The sequence below is a fragment of the Nicotiana tomentosiformis genome, chromosome 6 (genome assembly GCF_000390325.3).
Source record: "Nicotiana tomentosiformis chromosome 6, ASM39032v3, whole genome shotgun sequence".
Lineage (NCBI taxonomy): Eukaryota > Viridiplantae > Streptophyta > Magnoliopsida > Solanales > Solanaceae > Nicotiana > Nicotiana tomentosiformis.
Window position 1 is genome coordinate 109,877,869 of NC_090817.1, and position 27,728 is coordinate 109,905,596.

The 27,728-nt window shown below is 38.2% G+C and overlaps 2 protein-coding genes across 6 annotated transcripts; one reads left to right on the forward strand and one right to left on the reverse strand.

Annotated features, from left to right (window-relative positions):
* On the forward strand, nt 1-3,702 carry LOC104092767 (aspartic proteinase Asp1-like). The gene is made up of 9 exons (XM_009598435.4): nt 1-325; nt 1,152-1,269; nt 1,439-1,665; nt 2,051-2,284; nt 2,370-2,508; nt 2,583-2,777; nt 2,861-2,933; nt 3,168-3,252; nt 3,345-3,702. Exons 1-9 carry the CDS (start codon nt 144-146, stop codon nt 3,457-3,459), a joined length of 1,368 nt encoding a protein of 455 aa, XP_009596730.1. The 5' UTR covers nt 1-143; the 3' UTR covers nt 3,460-3,702.
* Nucleotides 3,474-26,830, reverse strand: LOC104092764 (kinesin-like protein KIN-7C, mitochondrial). 5 transcript variants are annotated; one of them, XR_011408787.1, is made up of 27 exons: nt 26,486-26,830; nt 26,294-26,391; nt 25,878-25,967; nt 24,864-24,916; nt 20,458-20,523; nt 20,288-20,341; nt 19,987-20,046; nt 18,019-18,097; nt 17,300-17,367; nt 16,563-16,622; nt 16,259-16,363; nt 15,954-16,058; nt 15,687-15,794; nt 15,446-15,589; nt 14,802-14,984; nt 14,453-14,623; nt 13,482-13,718; nt 12,429-12,569; nt 12,200-12,325; nt 11,174-11,224; nt 11,022-11,069; nt 10,631-10,939; nt 9,817-10,554; nt 8,819-8,908; nt 7,917-8,305; nt 5,875-5,936; nt 3,474-3,797 (listed from the first exon to the last, which is right to left on the reverse strand). XR_011408787.1 is itself a non-coding variant. In XM_009598431.4 (26 exons), exons 1-25 carry the CDS (start codon nt 26,731-26,733, stop codon nt 5,916-5,918), a joined length of 3,453 nt encoding a protein of 1,150 aa, XP_009596726.1. In that variant the 5' UTR covers nt 26,734-26,829; the 3' UTR covers nt 3,474-3,797; nt 5,875-5,915. The 5 variants fall into 5 exon arrangements, 2 of the variants coding, with proteins under 2 accessions (XP_009596726.1, XP_009596728.1); XR_011408789.1 differs by having other exon boundaries at nt 7,917-8,371; XM_009598431.4 differs by lacking the exon at nt 7,917-8,305 and having other exon boundaries at nt 26,486-26,829.
* Nucleotides 26,831-27,728: the final 898 nt, after the last annotated feature.

Genomic DNA, 27,728 nt, shown 5'->3' on the forward strand with positions numbered 1-27,728 from the left:
TCAAATGGAGCAACACTTTTGTTTTCTTTGTCCTTAGTACGAATTGAACTTTTTGCTAAGCTTTTCGAGATCAAGAAAGTAGACCCTTTTCAGGATTTGCTTCAACTCCTTTTTGAATTTTAGTCCACTGTCCAAAAATCACCATGAACGGGAAGTGGAAAGCACCATTTTGCATGCTGTTGGTGTTGTACTCTCTGCTTCTATCCGCTTTGTTTCAGAGCTGCTTCTCTGCCTTTCATCTGCCTCGTCCCATATGGAAGAAGCAGCAGCTAAAATCTGGTTCTTCTATTGTGTTCCCTCTCGCTGGAAACGTATATCCTAAAGGGTATTCACTTCTTTCTTTGTGATGTTCAGTCAATGTGATTTTATGTGTTTTCATTATTTTGGAATCTTGATTGTCAGTGAGCTTTTTAAAGTTTTTTACTTGTTTAAAATTCGTCAATTCTTGAAGGGTTATCTTGGATCATTTTTTTCCTTAAGAATTTTTGTGTGTGTGTGGGGGGGGGGGGGGGGGGGGTAATTAGTACTGTGTTTGGTGATAAATACTAGTCAATATTGTATGAAACAAGGCTTTGTTGATAGTTGATACTTACTATGTTTTGTGATAATAGTAGGACTATTGGCTGGTCAATCATACTTATATTGTTTGCTGATTGGGAAGAAATTGAAGAATAGTTTGAAGAGAAAAGGGGGAAATATATGAGAATTGGGGCCAATACAGTGAAAAGAAGGGATTTCTAATATTAGTCAAACAGATGATCAGGCACAAATTCCTACTTTCTACTTTATAATTGTGGACAATAGAGTTCCTTCTGAATCTTAGCTGATAGATATTAAATGAAAGTACAAGTGCTGAAGGGAAAGTTGTGACTGATTTAAGTGATTGCTTCCTGTGTCTAAGCTTTGTAGACAGAGTTATCCAATACCTGTAATGGTGGGAGATAGCAGGTTTCTGGTGGATTAGTCAAGGTGCACATAAACTAGCCCAAACACCACCGTTATTAAAAAACCAAAAGAATTAGATAAATAAAAGATTATCTGTAATTTTCAAGATCTGACATTCATATTTTTTCTTCTGTCTGAAATTCTGAAATAAACATATTTTTATCCATGTTCTTTCTTGTAAATCCAGGTGGTCTCTTTACGTGCAGGTATTATCAGGTGACACTTGAGGTTGGCCAACCTCCCAAACCTTACTCTCTTGATATAGACACTGGTAGTGACCTAACTTGGCTGCAGTGTGATGCGCCTTGTGCGAAATGCACCCCGGTATATTACTGCCTTTTCCTTGTCTGTAACTTAAAATCTTTGAAGTAAAAGTCATCCTGAAAGACCATGAGTTCATCTGATATTTGTATGTCATTATATAAATGCACGTTCAACCCTAAAGCATTAGTCTATTTTGTCTTAACGTACACATGAATATGCGCCATGGCAGGCCCCTCACAGTCTTTACAAACCAAATGAAAATGTTGTCACGTGTAAGGATCCTGTATGCACGTCCCTTCACTGGCCCGAGAACCATCCTTGTCACGGCCCGGATGAGCAATGTGATTATGAGGTTGCATATGCAGATCGTGGTTCATCCTTGGGAGTTCTAGTCAAAGACGCTTTTCCACTACGATTCACCAATGGTAGCATTGTTGTTCCTCATCTAGTATTTGGGTGAGAAGCATTTAGTATACCTTTATTTGACCTTAAAAATTTTAACTCTCGAGGCCTTTTTGGTTCTTTCACTCACATTCTTTTGTTAAAATGTGATGCTTCTAATTTGTGACCTCCTGAATTGAGTCATCTTACATAGTTTTGACACCAAGTTGTTTTTTATGGATGAAATTGTTTGCCTTGCCAACAGATGAGCTCCTGAATTGAGTCATCTTACATAGTTTTTGACACCAAGTTGTTATTCATCGATGAAATTGTTTGCCTTGCCAACAGATGAGCTCCTGAATTGAGTCATCTTACATAGTTTTTGACACCAAGTTGTTATTCATCGATGAAATTGTTTGCCTTGCCAAAAGAGAAAAATTAATTGAGTCGTCTTTTGCAGTTGTGGTTACAATCAAGAAGTTCCAGTTTTTACTCATCCACCTTTTACCGATGGAATTCTTGGTCTGGGCAATGGAAAATCAAGCATTGTATCACAATTGAGTGGCTTGGGTCTTATCCGAAATGTAGTGGGTCACTGTTTAAGTGGGCAAGGTGGAGGGTTTCTTTTCTTTGGCGATGATGTTCTTCCCTCATCTGGAATTGCTTGGACACCAATCATGCGAACATCTTCCGAGTATGTCCTCTGCTATGTTATAGGGATTTATATGGAGCAATTTGAACTTTCTGAGCAAGATGTTGATGTATTACTATGATTTCAGAAAGCATTACTCTTTGGGACCAGCAGAGCTCTTTTTTGATGGACAGGCCACAGGAGTGAAGGGTTTTCCTCTAATTTTTGACAGTGGAAGTACCTTCAGTTACTTGAATTCTGAAGCTTACGATATTTTGGTATCTTCGGTAAGATGTGGAAGTGTTTTTATATTCGAAATAGTTGACATTCTGTCTGTGCACTTACAATAATCTATCTTCAGATAAAGAAAAACATAAATGCAAAGCAGCTGACTGATGCAGTGGATGACACAAGCCTTCCTGTGTGCTGGAATGGTTCCAAATCCTTTAAAACTGTTAATGATGCCACGAGCTACTTCAAGCCATTAACGCTGAGTTTCATGAAAGCTAAGAATGTTGAGCTTCAACTCCAGCCAGAGGCCTATCTTATACTTACGGTATGCAACTTTTCAACTGCTCCATAGGCTTTATATTATGTCTGGACTATATCAATAACTGGTTTCTGCTCTTATTCTCTCAGGAGCATGGTAATGTATGCTTGGGCATATTGAATGGTACAGAAGTTGGATTAGGAAATTATAATGTGATTGGAGGTACAAAATCAGTCTCCACCCTAGAGATAGTGTCCTGTAAATGAATCCATGCTTACTTGCAAGGTTGTGTTTTAACATTTACAAATAACGATACAATAGCATCAACAAAATGAAGAGAAAATGCAGTTCTTTATCTGCATAAATACTTGGGGGAAACTAGATTTTGATAAGAGTTGGTATCCAAGTTCTTTGTGCATTTAATAAGCTCTTTCTGATTATTTTTTTCATCTACAGATATTTCTCTACTGGACAAAATGGTGATATACGATAACGAGAAACAACGGGTTGGATGGCTTCCAGCAAACTGCAATAGGCTACCGTATTCCCATAACCTTTATTTACATTCTCTTGCTTCTCACATTACTTGGATAGTGTATTCCTCACCAGAAAACATTTTCATTTCATGAACAGCATCAGTCGTGATTATGGAGAAGATTATTATGATGCATACCCTACCAACATGGGCATATTCGGACAGACATGTCCTGCAAAGTTTGATTCTTCGAAGCAGCAGGCAAGAAAATAAGGTGACAAAAGTGAGAAGCTAATGTGGGCTTCGAGCCATTTTCTGTACATGTTGTAGAGTAACAACTATAATTGATCAGTCATTGGGAGTACAAACGTTTTACTGAAATGTTCCCTATGATCTACACTAAGGGTATAAGGTGTATACCAAATACAAATAATAGTACAGGTCTGGCGCACATCACTAGTCAACGAATCCTCTCCTGGCTTTGAGTCTTTCAGTTAGATATACACTTTGGTTCCCCATCGTGATTGCTGGTTGTATGAAGTTTTGGCGATAGACGATGAGTTTACCAGTTGACGTTACATCTGAATTGAGTCAATACACTAGGCTTATACCTGCGAGAAATGGAAACCAAATATGAGATAGAAACTGAAAACAATTTCTTACATACTACATTAAGATATAATAAGATGAAATAGTAAACTCAAATGAGTTCAACTGGCAGTTTGGAAATTTAATGACGAAATCACAAAGGAGTAAGGCATTAGTGCTGAATCGCAGAATTCAGATGCTTACGAAGATGGGCTTCTGAACAAACAGAAATGAACTTCAATTCTTAAAATCTCCTTGCATGTTTTTTTCTTATCTGTGTTTTGGTTTCTCAGAACATCCCAAACTCTTAACGCTTTCAGTATATTATTTAGGCAAAATACTGAACTATACACCTGATCCCTGTTATACACACTTTCTGGGAACAAAAGTCACCTTACACACTCAACCTGCCTGAACTATACAACTAATCCCTGTGTGACACTTTCTGGGAATAAAAGTCACCTTACACACTCAACCTTTCCAAAGTAGCTAAGACACACCACTTTTTTCTTGACCAGTTTTTCAGAATATGTGTGATATCACGCGCCAATAAAATCATGACACGTGTTAATAAATTTTTTTAAAAAATAAAATACTTAAATTTACAAGTATACCTTTAGCATCTCACTTCGCCTCTTTCTATTTTGCAAGGCATGTAAAAACTCTTCAACAATGGCAGCTATCACAACAATGGCAGCCACCATAAAACTCCTCCATCTCTGCCCCAAATCCAAACCCACTTCCCCTATTTCTTCTCATCATCAAATCCTCATACCCACCCCACCACCAACAACAAACACAATCCCCACCCACTAAACCCTTCTCTTTTTCCTCCATCAACAACCAAAACTCTTCTTCTAAAACCTCCTCTTCTTCATCACCCCTATCATTTTAAGAACTCTACAAAATCCAATCTCAATAATAAAAATAATAATTCCTAGACCCACTGGAATGTTTGACCTCAGTGCCATTCACACAAATATCTGCAACTTTAGATCCAAAGTGTAGCTGGGTTTTGTTTGTTTTGCTTAAGGAAGAAGACCCGCAGGGGACAGCGGGGAGGGTTTCAAAGTTAAGGAACCAAATAATGTTAAAAAGAACAGAATTTTTTTACTGAAATTATTGATGGAAGGTCAATTATTCTCTCTTCTCTCTCCTCTTTCTCTCTCTCTTCTGAAACATGTTGTGTAAATCTTCACCGGTGATTTCAAATCATGGGGGAAAGAACTTTCTTCACATCTGGCTCTAAATCATTCGAATTGGCAGGGAATCATGAAGGACGAATTAGATGGTATACACTGATAGAAAGGAACAGGAGATTTAGGAGCAGAATCTACATTGATGAAGAGAATCTGCGCTGGGTTTGTGAATCTCTTGCTCTAGCATCCAGGGGTACAGGGAACTTATGTAGACGTTGGGGAAGGAAGGTTCAAACATACATTTAGTGAGTGTATCAGAACTTCAACAGTTATGGCCGTTTTGTCAGAATTGAAACTTGGGTGGGAGATAGAAGCAATGCAATCATTGTTCCGGAAGATGAACATAACAGGGGCTGGGGAGATTTTGCAGACAAGATATTGAGATTCCTGGGGAAACTTTCAAACAACAAAATCAATCATTTTGCTGATATTCACACAAAGCCTTTTGTTGAAGCTGCCAGAATATATCAATGGCCGGACAAGGTAGTGACTCAAGCAGCAGGTTCTGAGTTAAAGGCGAGAGAAACTTTTTTGCAGAGTTGTATGATTGGCTACTTCAATGACCCATTCAGCTACAACATTCAATTTATTTCAGCTACTCAACCAAGAAACATCAGGGTTTGATTACATCTCATTTTGCTAAGTGTATGAGATTGGAGACCAGCCTTAGCTAAACACATTTAACGATTATGTTAACAGAGAAAATCGAGAAAGAAATCAAACTTCACTGAATAAAAATGCAAGTCAATTTCATGAACGGAAGGTTTTAAATCATGTCATTATCTTACCGATGCATTTAATCAATTAGTCATAGGGACCGAATAACATATCTATCTCTAGAGAAAACATAATCAGGCCATTAAAGAATAAAGTCTATTTGCGTTAGTTGTGGGAAGCTCACCTTAGATGTTCGGGGGTGGTCAAGGAACGCCAAGCAAAATGCTATAGAACATCGATTAAGCACTGCATATTCAGAAGAAATAAATGTCACTGTAAGTCCCAAGTGGGGAAAAAATAGTTTTAAGAGGTTTTTCCAGTTAAAACAAGATATTCTTTTTCAAATTACCATCTCTTCCTGATCCAGAGGGAAAAACAAGAGGTAAGCCTATGCACTTATGGAAGGACATTTGAATATGCTTAGAAGAAAATATTAATTGTCTCGACTAAGGCTAGCAACTGGGTTGGGCCGGGACCGCCCAACCCGACCGACTAAGGAAAATGAGAGTGTATTTATAATCAAAAAATATTGAGGTTGTTACAATTTGTGAAAAAATTATGAAGTTGGTGAATTGGAGTCTTAGTCTTCATCAATAATCAATTTTCAACAAGTTGTTCGTCAATTCGGAAAACTCGTTCCAACTCGTAAGTCTTAATATTATAGTTTTGTTTGTTTTATTCATTTGCTATTACTTGATTAACTAAGATGTCTTCCTTGAGGAATATTTTTGGTAAAAGTAAGAATAACGGAAAATCCAAGACTGGCAAATCTAGTGATACTGTTGTTCCTCCTACCCTGCCCCCAGCTCCCCGAACCATACCTCGTAGCCGTCCTACACCTGCTATTCTTGATACCGATAATAGTTTATTACAATTTAGCGACACTGAATTTTGCCATAATATTGCACCCAGTAAATTTTTAAACCATGAATTAATAAATGCTCTCTATTCTAATAATTATAATACTATTGATAAAAATGATGATGAGAAAATTGACCTTGATGAAACTAAACCGGAAGATGATACACCCACTAGTCCTGCTCCTGGTGTTGATCCAACTAGTGATAACGCTGCTAATCCAAATGATGACCCATCTAATACTCTTGTCACTGTCCCTACTTTTTCTAGAGAACCTATCAAACGGCAGGAAACATCTTCTGTTTGGCCACTTTTTACTCAACTAGTTTCAAAAAATAAGGCTAAGTGTAAAACTTGTAGTATGAAGTTAGCTTTAAATATGTGAGAACGTGGTCGGGGACGGGATCTTTGGCTAGACACATAAAAAAAATACCCTAATGATAACGTCAAATATCAACGTCTGAAAGCTCTGGCCGAGGGGAAAAGTGCACCTAATCCTAGTCAGACTGACCCTTGTACCGGTTCAAATCAATTTCAACCGGAAATTAACACTATTACCGGTGGTATTTTATATTATGATCCAAGAAAAGATCGGGAAGAACTGGCAAAATTGATAACTGTTATGTGCTTACCCTATAGTTTTCCTTCTGACACTGCGTTTGTGCATTACATTAGAAAAATTTATAATCCTACTTATAAAGGTTTTCCTCGCACAACCGTAAATAGCAATATTTATAAATATAAGCATGAATATGAACAATATTTGAGCTATTTATTTACTCATATAAATTGTTGTGCTCATTCCATAGGGGGGAGGAAAACTAAGAAAGATATTGCCATATTTTTTATTGCTATAATAAAATTACAAGAGATTGCTTTGAATATTTTTTTACAATATTTTTGTCTTTAAATTTGAATTAAAAAGTTAGGTCACAATTCTATAATAAAATTACAAGGCATTGCCTTGAATGTTTTTTTAACATCTTTGTCTCTAAGTTCTATTTAATTAAAAAAAAATTACTACTTAGCGATGGGCCCATTTAGCCCGTTTGGACCGCGGACCCGACCCGTTTAACCAGGGATTATGAGTTAGTGGGCTCGGTCCCGGGTCGGTTCCTAGAAAAAGCATGTTTAGCCCGTTTATTTAGGGACCATGGCCTGCGGGGCCGGGCCGGCCACTTGTCACCCTTAGTCTCGACAACCTTATACGAGATACCAACTGATCCACACCTAATACCACACACCAATAAAGACCAGGCAGACATCCTCAATAAAAAATGTAACTAAATTCTCTTATACTGCTCATGGGAGTGCTGAACTTTCCAAGACATTTATAAGTTCACTGGTAATCACAAGAAAAATCGATACCCTTATCTGAAGCAGCTGTAGCTTCAATGACTCTGATATCCCGGAAAGATGATGGATCAGCTGGCCAAGTTCCAGAAGGTAATAAATCTAATGAACAGCCGTAGACTTTTGTTCAATGCGACCAGACCCTCATGGAATGATTAAAAATAAAAGGAACTATGAATTATTGCATGGTATGCACAACAACAGATTTTTCAAGACAACAATAACCATAAAGTAGTGACACAATTGTGTTTTAACCTGTGGTTGGACAGGGAAAAACACATAATCAATGTTTTCTGCATTTCAACAGTCAAGGCTCCAGCTGAAACCATCCTAGAGTAATGAGCGAATCAGCTCCTAGCTACACTGCAAATCTACAAGCCATGTCTTGGGAAAAGCTCTCCAAGCTGGATTACGAGGACACCAAAAACTACATTAAGCTTTCAACTGTGAACCTCCTTTTCCATGTAGATCTGTTTATGTATGCTACAGATGTCAATCTGTGAGTTTGTTTCACAGGCATGTAGACAATTCTTCCACTTAGTCAATTATCAAACTTTCAAATATTTGATTTGCTTAGGAGGTTCATATCTGGAGAACCTAGCACTGAGAATACCACAGCGGTGTCCCTTAAATATCTTTAGTTCATTAAATAAACCATATATTGAAGAATTACACACGTAAGATTGAATTATCTAGGACTAGTGGTCTTTTTGATGGAACATATATTACTACGACTCAAAAAGCATCATCAGTTCTTCCTGGTAGATAGAATTTTAGATGGAAATTCTGGGAAGACGACATGAGCAAAATACACAGCGACAATTGATCTAAAGATACTTAACAGAATCACAACAAAAGTGGAAAAAACATTTACTGTTTCAGTCAATTAACAAACTTAATGCAGGGAGCGCTCTAACCTTTGCACGACAAATCTTGGTAATGGCCTCAACGTGAAGGCTTTGCAGCTCTTCGAGTGCATTAATATCCAAGCCACCCAAATCATCACCCTAAATCCAGTAAAAATGTGATTTATCTAGTGATGTCCAAATAAATGCCGCATCGATAACATTGTGTCTCAAGTGAAGAGTGCAAAATGCGACAAGCACAAGACTCCTGAGTCTTTAAGCAAGAAGCAATGCTCACAGTTCTTTATAGTAAAGCTCACAATTTAGAGAGAAAAAAAGTTACCCAACATATTTGCAATTAAAATTATTAATTTCGGCATCCACTAAAGAATAATGACTATAAATCTTAACAACTCAAATCAAACACCATTAAAATGTAGTTGCAACACGCCCACAAAAATATAACCTCAATTGAAAAATTGATAATTACTTTTCAATTTCATAGTTAATTGCTCTGGTAATTCTTCTTAATTAGCTTCAATTGCAAGAGCCAGTTTTTATTTTCCAAACACCAGGCTATAAATCAAGAGTTAGGAATAGTAAATGAAGCATGGAGCAGACAAGAACAGGAAAAAAAACTCATTCACTAGAGAAGCTCCCAATCAAAGCTAGCCAAATAATAGTCATTTGATGAAAGTGTTTGTAGTTCACAGAATTAGTTAGTTAGCTACAACGTTCACAGATTAGTTGGTTAGTAGCATTCAAGAATTCAGTTAGAATCAGTTATGAAGTTGTCTAACTCTGTGATGGATCTCTTTAATCTTTGATTCATTCTAAAAATCTCTCTCTCTCTCTCTCTCTCTCTCTCTCTCTCTCTCTCTCTCTCTCTCTCTCTCTCTCACACACAAAAATTGTTAAGGAATTCTTCATTCTTTGGAGTTTTTAGAAGTCTGCTCTTCATCCATTGCTCTACAAACACGGTGAGGTAATAGCAAGGTAGTAGCTTCTGGGAAAAAGCATATTATTCAGACACCAACTTAAATAAGGCGCGGAAATGGGGAAGAACATACCTTTAATCTTGAAACTAAATCATCTAGTTCCTTGCACCTTTTCCTTTCCTTATGGTAACGATACTTCAATAGTTCCAATGCATCCACAGCAGGAATGTTTTCAAATTTTTCACTATTATTAAATTTTTTCTCCAAATGACCATTGGACAAGGAAATGTCATTTCTTAATTTTGCTTCCAAGATATTAGACACATCAGACCCCTCAAATGAGACAGTCTCAGGAACAGGACCAGATTTCCTCATCTTTGCAACAAGTACCCACATATTGGCAAGCTCATTCTCCATATCTTCTTCTCGCTTTTTTGCATCATCAAGTTGTTTTCGTAGTTCACTTTCTATTTTATCTCTCTCATACAATGCAGCAACCAAAGAAGCCTCTCTTTGGTGTCGTGCATTCAGCTCTTGCTCCAACTCATCCACCGATAAAAAATCTTCTGTCTTCCTAACATGTGCATCAGGTCGACCTCCACCATCACCATTTTGCTTCATATCAAATGAAGCAGATCTCCTACAGCAGTTATTTTTGCAAGGCGCATCTTTTTCAGCAGCGAGTTTGGCATTTAGGTAAGAGAGCTTTGTTACCTCTTCAGCTAAGTTTCGGAGCTCAACTGCTGCTGCTGCTGCCAGCTCTTTTGCATAAGAAGCTTCCTCAGCTAGCTTTTGATGGTGAATTTCTAACCCTTCCTTCTCCTCAACAATTTGCTCCTTCTCTTGTTTCAGGGACTCTATCTCAGCAGCCTACGAAGAGAAAAACATGAAATATATTATATTTTAAAAAATTGCATCAAAAGCATAAAATTAAAGGAAAGCCTACCTGTGAAAGAAGCTGAGAATTCAAGAATGCATCAATACTGCATTCATTGGGGACTTCATGCACAAGTCTTTCATTTGATATCATAATACTAGTTTGAGTACTTTCATTCGGAATTCTTTCTTCATATGAACAAACCCCAGCCTCCCTTTCGAGTTTAGCTTCTGCATATTCATCCGAATACATTGCTAGTGTGGCAGCATCATGATATGCATCCTGTTGCTGGCACGTAGAACTTTTTTCTGATAATAAGGAATCAAGTTGTTGCCTCAGCAGAAGGATAGTTTCTTGCATCTCAGAATTCTCGGACATCTTCAGGGACCAAATGATTTTCATTAGAGTTCAGAAGAATGTAACATCTGAATAGCAGATCATAGAGAGACTACAATTTTACCTTCATGTTTAGTTGCTCTTGCAGTACTCTGTTGTCTGCAGATTTAATCTTTTCATGATGACAAACTTAGTCGAGTTAGTCAGCAGCATTTAATTAGGTAGTTAATATCAAATGTTTGAGTCTAACCCAGCTCAAAAAAAACTTGACCATACCTCCAGCTCGAAGGTCTTTTCATTTAGCTGAGCAGCTAGCTTGGACAATGCCTATATTTAAGTAAAGTCAGAATTCAAATGCTATTCTGTGATAAGAAACGACACATGGTAAGAAACTAGTCATGGACTTGGGATGTGTCCTGCAAGCAATAACGTAGCCTTTTGTTCTTCCATCTCTCTTACTCTCCTGTTTGGTCTAGGAGCAGGACACATTTCAGTGAATAGTGTTCCTCTTTAATTGCCTGCTCGTATCTTTTGATAGGCAACCATTGATCTCACTAAAGAGGTATCAACAGATGCTGGACAATTACAGTCGAAAGGGTACGTATAGGATATACAGCAAGATACAGATGATTATAATCACCAAGGCTTGGTGAATTGTTGTAATTACCCAACTATAAGCTACAATTCCCAACAGCATGGACATGAACCTTCAGTGCAGCACAGGCTAGCAGAATGTAAGGCCCTGAATACACATAGGCCATTCCAGGTAAATTAGGCAGTCCCGTTCAATTAAAACTTTGCATTACTCAGTTTGCCAGGGAGTTATATTAGAGTTCATTAGGGATTTTACTTCCTAGAAACTTCTTTGACCTAGGTTTAGGGCTATGGTCATATTGGAAACTGTAAGATTCTTAAAGAATATGCTACAAGAAGAGTATTTGTCAGAGATGGAGGTGAAAAATGACAAGAATGAGCTCAAGAAGATCAAACAAGCCTTCAAAAAAGGATGGTTTTTTTCGTTCAAATTGGGTGAACACTGGAACCCTCCCTATTGTGAACCAAACCAACAAATGCAGAAAAAGCAAAAGAATAAAGGTTTTACTGAACTTGGCCCAATTCCAATTGAATCGCATTGGTCATCAATCCATCAAAATGCTAAAGGATTATGGACTTCATCAATTTAGCCCTGTTCTAGATTAGGTAGCTGCTTCAGAGGTTCACTATAAGTATGTATGCTCCTATAAAACTCCAAACTTTTCCAAAGATTTATATGTATTAAGCATCACTTTTTTTTAAATTCACCTGAGAAATCTCAATATTGAGTGAACCCAGCGGTGTCATTTCTACTGATCCAACCATGCGTTGCTCCAGATGACGCATCTGAAATTTTTTTTCTCTGATTTCATCCTTTAAGTTTCGCATTTGCTCCTAATCATGAGACAATTATATAGGTATGATTACTCATATACACATTCAATATCCATCATATCTGGGAAAAGATTATAAAGTTCAACGTCAATAAATGGCTAACCCGAAGCTGCAAGTCCTCAGGACTCTTAACTGATTGCTCTGATACTCGTTTAAGAGAACTAACACATAATGCAACCTCACCAGCTAGCATCTTCACTTGCTCGTGAAGAAGATCCATTTGATCAGTTACAGTGGTCCCAGTCTGCAGAAGAAGATTGAGCATCTTAGCAGAGTTATAAGCAGAAGACAACTATAAAACCATTATCCATGAGATTGCATACAAGCTGACAGTTTAGCATACATTAACAACCTATAGAGTGCACAAAGAACATGATTTTGGGGGATGTCATGACATACAAAACCTGGAAGCCAATTGTATCTTTCTGTTTCTAAGCCTCTTTAACCTGAAGTGAATTTGATCTTGCATCTTAAAGGCACCAGTAGCACATGCATTAAGTTAATTACTTCTGAAGAAAAAATTAAGCAGTTCTCTAAACAAAGGTTTCCAGCTCTACCTATTTAAAAAGAAAAACCTATAACTCCAACTGCTCCAACTGAAGATTGAACATCTGGAAAAAGCATCTATAACCACGTAATCAACTCTTACAGCAGAATATAAATGAGTTTGAGGCCTTACCACAGCTAAAACGTCTGATATTTCCTCAAAGTTAATGAAGACACTAAGGAGGACCAGATAACATGCCATTTGTCTTAGCACAACAAGTAAAGAAAACCATGGGTTAACATAAGGTAGCTTTTAAGAACGGGCAAGAATCTTCTTTAAAATTTATATAAAAAAAAAATGCTTAATTTTGTATAAATTTAAACTTTTTTAATAGATAAGAGGACAAACTCAGATTGAAGGAGTGGGTGCAGAGCTGAGAATTTGTTAAAATAACTGCAAGAAACCAGCTGGGTAAAACACATGAATGAATTTACTGGATCGACTACATTTTAGTAAATTACATATTATTGAAGAAACAAGGTAAAACATGTCATCTAGTTCCATCAACTACACAAGACAAACTAAGTTCTACAAAAAAAAATCCAATCTGCTTTTCTTCATTCTTCATATCAACTAACCAGAAATTAAAACAAAATTAGAAGAACTTACTGGTGGAAGTCGACCTCCAGTAGCTGCACTGAACAAATCACCTGCTTGGGTTCTATCTGGGACAAAGTCTACCGCTGGAGCATCATCCCCTCGCTTATTAACAGATCTTCTCCGCCCTTCCTTCATATCACTGAATGTAACTCTACTTTGCAATGACTTCAACGAGGATGCAGGTGAACCACTTGCCGAGCTTTCATAATCAGCACTTGGTGATGATCCAATCAGATTTTCAGGCTTCTGTAGCATAAACTATGCATTAGTATGTTTATCTAAGAGTCAAATGTCTTCCACTGACATCATACCAAGACGGTAAATCATTAGTATCTTAGAACATATTATTTCTAGAACAAGGAAATAATCATTATAAGATTGCAGATTCTAAAAAAAATTAACTTCTGAATACATATCATTGTTGAAAGACAAACACTGAGGATATCAGGATAAAACTTTGATACTTAGGAGACGAATATTATTGTGCTTCTCTTTTCCTTTTTCTTTTGTTTTGTCATTTAGTACTACACAATCTACCTTTTGATTTTTACAATAGTGTTCCATTTCATGCTATAACAGATTTATTCTTCCATTTTAAGTCTTGGTATGGGAAATTCTTCCAGTGCATTATCCAACCCGCAAAAGTGAAAGGATGGATTTTTGTATCTCAAAAGTATGCCAACCAGAAAAGATTAATCCACCTGTTGTCCGCAATATCATATTCTTCTGATATCTAGCTAATATTTCTTAAGAGTTAAATCTTTTGCGCCCAACCTTACATATGCCAATTTCTTGCATGCTTAACTTTTCCTTCTTTGTTTTACGTAATAGGAAACGTTCACATTCTATTTTACCAGCTGGAAATCAGTGATTGAGATTCACTGTTGCAGTAGCATTAGAAATTTATATCGTGCACTAGTGACTTGTCACATTCTGAAAAGGTCGTATATGAAGAGGATTGAGAGATATTAAAAGTTTACTTTTAACTTGAACCAGCCAAGCATCCCTCTCCTTCTGTTTCTTCTAAAATCTTTGACCAATTCATCAAGGTTTGTGACACCCTCTCTTCCATCGGCTGATAGTTCGGAGTCAATGCTTCCAGCATCCTCATCTATCATGTATTCTCGTTTTCTATCCGGTAAGTAAGCCAGCTGCATGATCAATGACGATAAACATGTACATCATGATAGAGGTTTTATGAGCATATGGGTACGTTTAGCAAAATAAAGCGCTCTATATTTGGTAATATGTCTTTAATGCTTGTGTAACACAAAGTATTATCAGTTCGATTACTAGACTGCACATTATGTAAGAGAGGCTAGCTGTTACCTCATCTTCTCCAAAAGAATGTCTGCGTCTATGGCCAGGCTTTTCATGGATATCAGGTTGCATTGTACTTTTTGTAGAAACTAAGATTAGTTTAGTTAATCTTTGAATCCTTCCCATCAATGCTGCTTTCGCTTGTTCCTCCTCTTCCAATCGTGATTGTAACTTCACCTGCCCAGCCTCTAACTGCATCACATATAGAAAAAATGAAAAATATACACCAGTTAAATAGGCATGTAAAATAAGCCCTAATATCCTGGGAAGCTGCCTCTTTTTTTCTGTGTATAGTTTTTTTAAGAGATCACTGCTTTTTGTTTTCTGCATATTTTCTTGTGTGTATCTGTTTGGGAGTTCATAGTTTCCCAACAATTTTATACAAAAAAGGTATTTCCTCTGCAAAAAGGTGTACCATCCCTTGCTGCATAATCTAGACCCTATGGAGAGAGAGGAATCAGAGATGTCGTTTTTTTTTAAAAAGCAAGCAAAAATCTTATTGATGAGCTCCATGAGTCCTAGGTCAACAGGAGTCTCTGTTGATAGAGACGTGGATCAGTTGGACGAGATTGTTACTAACACCATCTATATACAAAAAGGTTCTCTGGAGCTTCAGATTAACAAGTACACTGGTATGTATTAATGGGACATACCTGGAGCTTCAGATTAACCAGATCATCTTGACTGGGTCCCACTTTCTGATTTTCCATAATGCCACGCTTCAGAAGATCAAGCTCTTGTTTCAAACAGGATATTTCTCTCTGATACTTTTTGATGAGAGACTTCTCGTCTATAATCTGAAATAGTTCAAAACACATGAGGTATAATTGCAATGCAGATGGTTATGTTATAGCAACAGCATTTTGCTCCTTATGCTTCCCCACAAAACCTCACCTTATTCTGTGATGCTTTTATTTCCACATGCTTAGTTCGATGTGCAAATTTCAAGGTGTTGTGCGTCTCCTCTGTGTTGCTGGAGGCTGGTGTTACCGTGCAAATGAGCTTTAGAAAAATCCAAAAGAGTGAATCAGTGCTTAGGTTTTTTTCTTTTGCTGGGGTAAATTGGGAAGGGGGAGTCCATGCAACTCAAACTCAGAGTTCGGTTCAAAGCACTGTAAGAAGATAATTGACAGCTGGCAAAGCTGATTTACTAAAACTTACAGAAACTAGACCATGTCCACTGAGTGATGACTGCAACAGACGTGTAAGCTTTGAATCTCGATATGGGATATGAGTAGATTTTTCATCTGTTAGTTTAGATATAACCTGCATCATCAAATGTTGATAAATCGATATACAAATTCCAGCACTGTACTCCAAAGGTAACGGCCGAAACAATTAATTTGTGCATTCTAAAGAAGAATTCAGTGTTCAATCTGGGGGAAACGAAAGGGACAGATGAAGCGTAAGGAGACATATAGACAAGGGAAGTTCTCATGAGTAAAAATACGAAAGAAATAGCTTACAGTGCCAAGAGTGAGTAAGCTCTTGTTTATGAATGAACCTTCTTTCCTTCTTAACCCAGTTGTCTCAGTCTTGGAACTTTCAGAGCCTGCCAAATCAATCAGATGCTACAAAGAAGATTTGAGTACAGCATGCATGAACAGCATAGTGACGACAGAACGAGAAGATAAATTCTAAATACCCGAATACCATACTGAAAACTTTAGTCGAAAGAAAATGTATAGTCTAGTGAACTATAGGCTATAACATCAAATAGCTAACAGGTAAATTTCAAAAACAAAATGAGCCAAAAGTAACACTAGCTACCAGTTGCGACAGAGCTACTTCTTCCCCCTGATTTCCTCCTCGTGAACTGCTTTCAATTGTCTGGCACAGAAAACCACTCATTAGATAGTGCAAATTTGACTAAAGGAAAATCATTTTGTGACATAAAATGGGACAAAAGAAAAAAATACATATAATTACAAATTGAGCATCTGCTGTATAGTCAGCAACATGATCAACTTTAATTTTATAAATAATCAAACAGAAGATGATTTCATGAATTTTCCTTTATGAGCCAAAGACACGGCATTCAAAAATCCTAGTTCACTCCTCAATTTCTGGCCAAGGATCAAACTCTGGCAGCTTTAGTTAAATTGCATCTCGATCTTAAGTCAAGACAACACATTGAGTTAATTACCTATTTTGTCTTTGCCCCTAATTCTTTAGTTTCAAAACATATCAAAATTACCGGAGTACACAAGTGGGAACTTGGTAATACTTTCCTTAAATGTGTTGCAGAACTATTCACTTTGAGTATTGAGCTACTATGTGCAAAATGTTTTTCCGTCACCTCCATCATTTACTTATGCTGCACTAGTCCTACACAAAACTACACTCGAACATGGGATAATAATCATTATCTATGAATATCCAATAACAAATAATTAGATAAGTGTTTATCAGCTAGAACACAGCAAGGAAGACATCCTTGTCATTTTCTGAATGCAAAGAATACACTAGAACATAGTTTAAAAGGGAATGAATGAGATAGCTATTACCAAAGTAAATATTGTATGGCTCCGACTGCTCAGTAAATTAAAGTTGTTGGAACCCACATGTCTGTGCTCTGTTTCAATGTGCCATCAAAGCCAAAGATACATGTTAAGAAGTTTCCCTTGGCATCTGGCGAAATGGTGACATATCAATACTTAGTAGAAATCAAGAATATCAAGGTCACATTAATGCTTAAGATTTCCTGAAGAAGACAAACCAAGCTAATTGATTATTGCGCAATTTGCTTTCATTGGAGATGGCTTGGGGGGATGGGCACGATTTTTTGGGAGAGATGAATATTTATTAGTACATGTCAAGATAGGTGTAGATGAAACTGCAATTAAGCAAATATTGCCAATTGTTTTCCAATATATAGACCAAATATTTGCACTATATATGAGATAGAAGAAATAGAAGATGTTTTGAAGGTTTGGCTGATGCGGTTCATAATAATAAGCAGCAGTTTCTAATACCTCTTTTTTCATGTAATCAAGACTCGTATAAAATATGTTAAGATATCGAATTCTTTAGTGCTGTTCATCAGTAAATCCAATATGAAGGCATTCTGGCACGAATTAGTACCACAGCCTTCTGATCAAAGAATATGATTACTTATATAAAGTATCACAAATAGGTAACTGCAATGAGTAAAAGCAACATGGGCTTGTTACATGAAGGTACTGATAGCAATCTCTTTATATTATAAATAGACGAGATTTACAACCTTCCCCAGATGCTATTAAGGAAAGTGCATGAGCAGGGGACAGAACAACTTCCTCCTTGATTCCTTCAACATACGTCCCCTGCATCTTTCAAATAAATTGTTAAAACTTCAAAAGATAAGCAGCTTTCAAGAAAACTAATCACATCAAAGAGTAAAAGGGAAAAGAGCTCCCAATTTCATAGGAATCAATATAACTGACTGCTTAAAAGATAGCTCCCTCACCACCTTTCAGAATAGAAACTGGAACATGGAAAAGGAAGTCCACATGGAAGCAAATGAAAAGAGAATAAACAGGACTTCAAAGGCAACATTGGACCCAAAAAACTAAATTACAGTACTCTTGCAACTCAGGGACCGTATCTCCATTTAGATGCTGCATAAATCTCTGTAAAGACCATTCAATTCCAAGAGAAAAAGTGGACAACTAAAAGATCCAAATATCCAAGTTAAAGCATAAGATTCTATGAAGATTATTATGTTCCTCCCGTGTAAAAGATAATCCAAATTGACAATAACTTCACGATGATTATAGCTGATAAAGAGCTAATCATTAAAAGAAAAAGATAAAAGAGCTAGTCATACAAAGTATACAGTATTGATGCTTTTTCAATCCCTTTCATGGTTTTTTGTTCCTATATTACACCTCGACTTGCTGCACTTCGTTATCACTTTTGTTTTTTTTCCCTCAAAAATGCCATTATATTTGCCGCCACACCAATCAGTTTCAGCTACTGACTACATCAGATGTGTTAATCTCCAAGAAACTATAAAAAGAAAAACAGGCAGCCAAGGCTTTGGGGAATGTAAACATGATCTTATTGTACAAAATGTTAAGAAAATGGACCTTGGGCATATCTCAACACCAAAAACATAACTCATAAAGTGAGGATTTCCCATGACAGCGGACAACAGTCTTTTCTCTCAACCAATGCGAGACACTTACCACCCCCTCCCACAGACGCCCAAGGTTGGAACATTTGGGGCGTGAACAACATAACATCAGGGCTCAACACTGAGTAAAACCAAGAATAAGGATAGATCTAGCTCTAATACCATGTGAAAGAGTCACCACATCCAACCGAAATTTTAAGGCAATGGTTGGAATAGGGCAAAATCATTTAAACCCCTTACAAAATTGATGAGGGACAAGTGTTGCATTCTCTAACACTCTCCTTGTTCCAATTCTAAGGCTTTGCACGTGTATTTGATTTGTTTTGACTTCCCTTTTTTTTAAAGTAAAGAGAAGAGTTCAACAGGAGCGGGCCTAGAGTATAGAGAGAGATATTAGGCTCAACAAGCTAATAAGTGGGCTTGGAGAAACATTAATGGATTGATGGGTTAAATTAAGGATGCAGGGGGGGGGGGAGAGCATAATGGACTGAGTTGAGAGAGAAGCCCAGAGTGATAAAATGCGAACAAAAAGAGTTGGTGTGAAAATAGGCTCATCAAACATTGATATAATGGACCTTGGGTCTAACTCAACCCCAAAAGCTAGCTCGATGAGAGGATTGTCCAAAATCATATAGAGGACAGCAACACATTCTCTCAACCAAAGTGGGACACTTAACACAAGAAATTAGTTCCATGCCTATAACATGAACCAGACCCAATAGCAAGCAATAGAAGGATTAGCATAAGCATTTATTCTGAATCGGTGAATCCATGTCAAATAAAACTTCAAATAATTAAACTTGCTTCGATTGAAATCCTCTGTTCTAGGGTGTCACTTAGCTTAGACATCCATTAAAAATGTTTGGTAAATTTACCATTAACCAGATCATAAATACAGAAGTTCAACTTCTAGGGAGTAGCTTGCTCTAAGAAATTAGTAGAAGAAACTAATGCATATGAATAGAGGATAAAAAACCACGAACGACACATAAAATAAGATTAAAGAAAGCTTATAATATGATAACATAATTTGAAATAAAACACAGCAAGCCATGAATATGACTCATTCAAACAAACCTGCCCGTCTTCTCGTACCCTTAGATTCTGCCCTGTTGGATCAAGCAAATCATTGATGACCTAAAATGAACGTAAGGTCAATCTCAATGCATTGGAATTGAACCCTAAAATGAGAAATGAAGACACCATCATGTCCAATATGCTGAGTTTTCAATTTTATTTTGCAAATTTGTTTAAAATGAAAGCATGAAACCCTTTAACATGTGCCAATTTGAGCAGCTTATCACCTTGATTTTTATCATAAATGTTGCTCTGATGAGAACAAAAGCTACAGCTAAAATCAAACTACTGTCTGGCTTACCTCATTGTATATTTCAAGATAGGATACGCGAAGGAGAAACTCCCGCCCAGGTGTCTGATACAATACATTTGAAAGTCAGCTTTAAACTAGAAATGTTCTCCAAATAGTATTAAAGTTCATGAAACTACAGAATCAATTTTTACTAAGCTGTGAAAACAGGGTAATAGTACCTCTTGTATAATGCCAAAGACATCCTTCACTGCTAGTGGAATAATACCGGGAGACTTTTGTTCCCCCTATATAACATGAGAGGCTTAGCAAAATGTTTCAGATGGAAAGGGATATATTTCTGTCCAACTTGACCATGGAGCTAACAAATAACTCTTACATTCAAGAACCAGCAAATAAAATCAAAATCAAGAAACAAAGCTTGCACATTCATAACACTTGATTGAAAATCACTCCTGTGAGTGTAATGAACAAGCATTCTGCATGAAACAAACCTCTTGTATGGTGACACTCTTTTTAAATGTTTCTTCCAAATATGGCTTTGTATAGTCAAAGTGGCCACTAACATCAATTAAGCACTCACCCCTTGCCAAAGAAGTAGCTTTGATAGTTTACGCGAATGATACTAATTACAGGCAATGCTAATAAAAAATCATCAGCACTTAAATCTTCTTTAGTTAAAAGTTTGAGATAAAAAACTAGGCCTTCAAAAATATTCCTTTGAATCAGTGGCAAGATTAAAAAAGTAGCTTATCTTCTTTGGTATATATATATATATATATATATATATATATATATATATATATATAGTTATTCACTTATTTTACGGCTTTCTTGTCTATATTTTTGTAAACACTATTTAATTATCCAACCACTTGAGGAATAATCAAGAAGTTCATTCCCCAAATCTCTTCTTTCTCCTTTTTCATATTCTTTGTGACAAAATCTTGCCTATACAACTTTGCAAACATCGGTTCCTTTTTTTTTGATAAGATAAATTGTATTAATCAAAAGGGAGAGAACTCCCGTATACACGAAGTATACCAAAAACGTAGAGAATTTACATCAGAACATGATTCTCTACAAAAGACGCCCAATCTTCTATACAAGTAGGGGCTAAATGAGTGCACCAAAAAGCGATCAAAGATAAAAGACTATTCTTAAGATGTGAAAAAGGAGACTCAATCTCCTCAAAAGCTCTCATATTTCTCTCCCCCATACTACCCACATGAGAGCTAACGGGGCGAACTTCCACGCCTTTTGCTTTGTTCTTCTACGAAAACTGCCCCAGCTATATATCATTTCCTTTACAGTGCTTGGCATCACCCATTGAACACCAAAAAGATTCAGGATTGCCCTCCACAGAGCAGAGGACACAAGGCAATGCAACATAAGGTGATCAACTTCTTCCCCTGAGCTTTTACACATGTAGCACCAACTAACAAGTGTAATTCCCCTCTTTCGGAGATTTTCAGCAGTCAAGATCACTCCCCTTACCGCTAGCCATGCAAAAAAGCACACCTTCGTGGGCGCCCTAGGAATCCAGATCGAGGAGTATGGAAAAGTGGTCTCCTCTCTCACCAACATACTCTGGTAAAAGGACTTTACGGTGAACAAACCATCGCCACGCAAGCCCCAATTCCAAGAGTCGCAGGATGGCTGGAGCATGTCTTGCCCGTATAGCAGTGCCAACAAATCTTGGAACTCCGCAATCTCCCAATCTTGCATGTTCCTTCTGAATGAGAGGTTTCATACTACCCCCACTCATGCTCTTTGCGAATCTGTTGGACCATCAGTTCCTTCTGGTTTGAAACTCTGAAGACGTGGGGGAATGAGACCCTCAGAGTATCCTCTCCACACCACCTATGATTCCAAAAGTTGATTCTCCTTCCATCTCCCACCCTGTAAGTGATGTTGCCACTGAATGCTTCCCAATTCTTCATGATGCTCCTCCACATGCCACACCCGAAAGGTGTTGTGATCGCCCTGGTCCTCCAACCCCTTCCCGTTGAATCGTACTTTTCTACTATGACCTCCCTCCATAGAGCATGCTCTTCTACCCCGAATCTCCACAGCCACGTTCCCATTAAAGCTCTGTTAAATACCCTAAGATCTTTCACTCCAAGTCCACCCCACTTCTTTGGGGAAGTGACTGTCTGCCAATTCACTAGATGAAACTTTCTAGTTCCATCCGTCGCATCTCACAGAAAGTTCCTTTGAAGTCGCTCCAGTTTTTCTGTGATGCTCACCGCTGCTTGCAACAAGGATAAGTAATAGGTGGGCATACTCGATAAAGTGCTTTTAATAAGCACTTCCTTACCTCCTTTTGACAAATACCGTTTCTGCCACCCTACTAATCTTTTTTCAACCCGCTCGATTACTGGATTCCAAACAGTAGTATCCTTATATGAAGCGCCTAAAGGGAGGCCCAGGTATGTAGTGGGAAAGGAGCCCACCTTGCATCTGAGAACACCAGACAAGGCATCAATATTAGTAACCTCACCTACCGGAAAAATCTCACACTTGCCAATGTTGATTTTGAGTCCTGATACTAACTGAAACCACCAAGACCTGCTTCAGGTAGGTCAACTGATCCATATCGGCATCACAGAAAACCAATGTGTCATCCGCAAAAAGCAAATGTGAGACTCTTCGGGCACTGAGCACCCCAATCGAAGCTGAGAATCCTCTCAAGAAACCTCCGCCCGCCGCACGATCCATCATTTTGCTCAAAGCATCCATCACTAGAATGAATAACATGGGGATAGAGGGTCACCTTGCCTGAGACCCCTGGAGCTGCCAAAGAAACCACACGGGCTACCATTAACCAGGACAGAGAATCTGACTGAGGAAATGCATAACTTGATCCATCCCCTCCATCTTTCCCCAAACCCCATCCGCATCATAATGAAGTCCAGGAACTCCCAATTGACATGGTCGAAAGCCTTCTCAAGGTCCAACTTGCATAGTAAGACGGGTTCTCTATTTTTCCTTTTGGAGTCTACAAGTTCATTTGCCACCAAGGCAGCATCCAGGATCTGCCTACCTTCCACAAACGCATTCTGAGAGGACGAAGCAGTCATGTAAAGAACCTTCTTAAGTCTGTTGGAAAGCACTTTAGAAATAATCTTGTAAATGCTCCCCACAAGACTAATAGGCATGTAGTCTCTGATACAAGATGCATCTTCTTTCTCAGGCACAATAGTAATAAAGGAAGCATTGATACTTCTCTCGAAAACACCATTCGCATGGAAGTATTCAATGGCTTCCATCAACTCCCCCTTGATGGTGTCCCAAAATAGCTGAAAGAAAGCCAAGGAGAAACCATCAGGCCCGGGGGCCTTATCACCAACACAACTCGACACAGCCTCGTGCATCTCCTCCTCCTCGAAAACCCTTTCTAGCCACTCATTGTCTCCCTCCCCTATATGATTGAACTCTATTCCCCCCAAAGTCGGCCTCCAACTAGCTTCCTCTTTATATAAGTTCTCATAAAACCCCGCTATCGCCCCTTTTTACCTCCCCCTCTCCCTCAATCCTCACCTCATCCACAACTAAGGACGCTATGAATTTTATCCTTTGATTTGCGACCGCCACCCTATGGAAAAACTTGGTATTCGAATCCCCCTCCTTTAACCAGAGCGCCCTCGATTTTTGCCGCTAACTAGTCTCCTGAGCTATTGCTAACTCGACTATTTCCCTCTTAACCTCCCCCAATCTCTCTTTCTCAGATTCATCTAACTCCCCCGCCCCTTCCCCTCTTTTTAAATCCCCCAATTCATGCATAAGCTCCCTCATTTTAACCTTTACCCTCCCAAAAACCTCCTTATTCCACATAATAATATCTCCCTTGAGCAATTTGAGTTTCTTCGAAAGACGGAATGAAGGTGTTCCTGATACCCCGTAGCTTGTCCACCATTCTTTCACCTTGTCACCGAATCCTGACACTTTCAACCACATATTTTCGAATCGGAAGGGAGCACGCACCCCCCTCCCTCTGCATCCATCTAGCAAAATAGGCAAATGATCTGAAGTCAACCTATGTAAAGGAATCTGCAGCACATTCGGCACCAGCTCATCCCATAAGGGAGATGTAAGGAATCTATCAAGTCTAGACCTTGAGTTGGAATCCTCCGCCCTGTCCCAAGTAAACCTTTCCCCTGACAGAGGAAGGTCAATGAGAAAGTGATCATTGATGAAGTCAAAAAACTCCTCCATGGCCCTCGAAATCACACTACACCCTAATCTCTCCTCCGGGAATCTAATAGTGTTAAAGTCTCCCCCTAGAACCCATGGAATGTCCCATTCCCCCATAATATTGGCCAGTTCCTCCCAAAAAGACACCTTGGACCCTTCCCCTACCGGTCCGTACACTCCCCAAATCCCCACTCCACCCCACTCACTCTATCTTTGACGAGAGCTGCCAAAGAGAAAACTCCCTTCCTAATTTCCTTTTAGATGGCTGCATGTTTTATTTTTCACTGCAAGCAAATTGAGTAACATGTTGGATATATACTCATTTTCAAAATGTGTACACTTTTGTATCTATCATCTTAATCAAGTGAACACACCAAAAAAGCATGGCGGGAATTAAAATGACTAATGAAAACTTAACGAAATGACTTACATGCATTGTATGAGTCTTTCCGCTGCTAGTTACACCATAAGCAAACACGGTTCCTGGAAAACATTTAAATACAACAAAAATAACAATGTAAGTGCCAAGCGGAAGACAAAATGTGAAGGAATGAGTGTCTTTGGTCTACAAAACTTTCCCCTCTATCCACACCTTAGTTTGCGACAACAATGCCTAAAAGGCTAAAACATAATTCTTAGTTATCACTTAACTGGCCCCAATACCGTACCAGTTGATGACTTACACGTTCAGTCCGACGCTTCAAAGCGTAATACAACAATTTATGGTTTCTTAAAGTAATGACCAAACTATCCTTCTCAATTAAAGCAAGAAAACATAGAACCAAAAACTCCCTAAAGAGTTGTAACTTTAGATTCCACGTCACTCTAAGAATGGATGGAAGCAAAATCTTACAAATTTTGTAAACAAGTAAAAGGTCTTGTTAAATTACTTCATCGCAGTATGTACAACAATATTATTATCCTCTGGTTTGCTCCCAAAAAAATGATGCAGAAAGGAACAAGGGATGGACTGATATATTTATGTAAAAGATGAAGGAAAGACGGCCATTGCTTTGGTAGAAGAAAGTCAAGAAATAAAGTTATGATATAAAGGTTGTTTTTTCTCCAAGACAGACATATTACGGTATGGACAAATGTGCTCCGAGTCTTCAAAAATGTTGTTGGGTGTGCGTCGGAACCTCCAAACACATTTTTGGAGATCCGACACGGGTACAACAACATTTTTGGAGAGTCCGAGCAACTTACAATATGGTATAACTTAACAAGTAATGTTGATCTTATAGTTTGCAGTTAAGGAAAATTACTATTAAGTTAATTCAGCAGGCGAAACCCCCCCCCCCCCCCAAAAAAAAAGGAACGAGCCAACACACTTTAAATTCTATTTGAACTATCAACATAAAAGAGAAAATGCTGGAATGTATCATAGCTCTGTTCCAGTTATAAGGTTGCAAGTTAAACTCAACATATATGGAGGAGTCATTACCATTAATTCCTTCCATGGCACCACCCACCACATGCTGAGCTGCAACATCATAAACATGGCGTGTAGTTGTAGCAGGACCAAAAACTTTATCTGTATGAAAAATATTTCCTTTTTCTAATAAGCAAAAGAAATGATATGTCCGTGGGAAAGTGACAAACAAGTGAACCCTAGGAATAGGCAGAACGAAAAAAAGTAACGGAACAAAATAATCCAACACTGGAACTCCATTAAAACAGTTACAATTGGAATTCCAGACACAACCATGCATGAATGATTGTACCTCCATCAACATCAGTAGTACTTTTTGACGAATGAACATACTATTCTGCATTATTATTACAAGAACATACACTTCCACACATTTATACAGATAGAAAAATGAAAGCTAACGGTCCACCAAGTCATAAACGACTAACCAAAACTATAAGCAATTTTGGGATTGATCTCATTGCGGACCGTATAATCTCCATCAGCATACCAAGCTAACTCGTCGCCTTTACCAATCTCTCTAGCACTACAAAAGATGAAAAAAAATCGACTTGTCATCATCAGCAACAGCTCAGCTAATGGAGGACCAGTGTACAAATAAATGTAAGGAAATTACTCACTTGAGCGGACGAAACCTAACGGTAACAGTGACATTCTCCTTAGTCTTTCCAGAAGAACCCGGTGGACCGTCGGAGCTAGGAGTCGACGGAGAAAATGATGATTTTGCCGGCGGTAGAGTGGGAGCTTTGGAGGAAGTAGTAGAGGAAGGGGTCGTAGGACGCTTAGAGGAGGAGGAAGACGACGACGACGACGACGATTTTCGAGACCGGAACGGCGAGATGGATGATCGGAGCCTTGACGACGACATCGGAAGAGAGAGAGAGAAGTGTGTGGGGGTCACGTGCAGGCCGGCGAATATATTTGCCGCCCTTTGTATATCCCTCCAAAATACGAGCTTTTGATATTCTATTGAGCGGGTCTTCGAAATATTTTGGGTCTATGGTAGTGAAAGTGAAATGACTAAAATGGCCTCCTGACCATGATCTAACCTGGGGAGTGGGGACTTGGACTCTGGACCGTTTAGTTCAAAATGGGAGGGGAATCCTTTTCTCGTTTCTTTTGTGTCTTTGTCCTGTCATTTTCCTCTTATTATGGTGGATTAGTACATGCTGAAATTTTATTTTTTGTCTTAGTGGGCCAGTGAATAATGTGGATGAGATAATAGGATTTCCATGGGATATTTTTTATTCTTAAAACACCTATATTTATTTTTGGGGAAAAGAATCAAAATACTCCTTGAATTATGTATATGGTATAAATATGCCATCTGTTAATAGTTGGGGGTGCTTTGTAGTTATAAGTGTAGCACATATATGCCATGATTATCTGGATCTAATTAGCATCTAAATACTTTGATCAGTACCCAGGGTTGCCTCATATATGTCGTCCAGCCAACAATTAACTTATGATATATCTAGACCATTTACCAAATTTTAGGGTCAAATTTGATCCTTTCCCATTTATTTTTCTTTTCCCTTATTCTTCGTTATCTTCCGAAACACTACCTCATATAGACACCTCCTCGCTAAAACCCTTTTTCACTACAAAACTAACCATTCAAAATACCTACTTTAAAAACAAAGCCTAGCAGACAACGAGAGCACAGGGCAAACCTCCAACTATCTCGCTCTTCTTGCTCGACCACCAGTATATAACATAAGTCTTGGTCCTTCACATTCGCTCCATGACACCACCATAAATCTCATTCATCCATCCAACAATAAGCCGTTGTTAGTCCCTCGAAGAAAAAAACTACCTGAGATATGATCAAGAGGTTGCATATGATTCTCTTTTACTATATTT

Excerpts from the sequence above, each read along its gene's own strand:
- LOC104092764 (XM_009598431.4), bottom strand. The coding sequence starts at position 26,733 with ATGTCGTCGTCAAGGCTCCGATCATCCATCTCGCCGTTCCGGTCTCGA. Across the intron at positions 20,047-20,287 it reads ATCTTGAAATATACAATGAG|GTCATCAATGATTTGCTTGA; the intron begins GTAAGCCAGACA and ends CGTTCATTTTAG. Across the intron at positions 16,059-16,258 it reads GCTTACTCACTCTTGGCACT|GTTATATCTAAACTAACAGA; the intron begins GTAAGCTATTTC and ends TTGATGATGCAG.
- LOC104092767 (XM_009598435.4), top strand. The coding sequence starts at position 144 with ATGAACGGGAAGTGGAAAGCACCATTTTGCATGCTGTTGGTGTTGTAC. Across the intron at positions 1,666-2,050 it reads GTTCCTCATCTAGTATTTGG|TTGTGGTTACAATCAAGAAG; the intron begins GTGAGAAGCATT and ends CGTCTTTTGCAG. Across the intron at positions 2,285-2,369 it reads ATCATGCGAACATCTTCCGA|AAAGCATTACTCTTTGGGAC; the intron begins GTATGTCCTCTG and ends CTATGATTTCAG.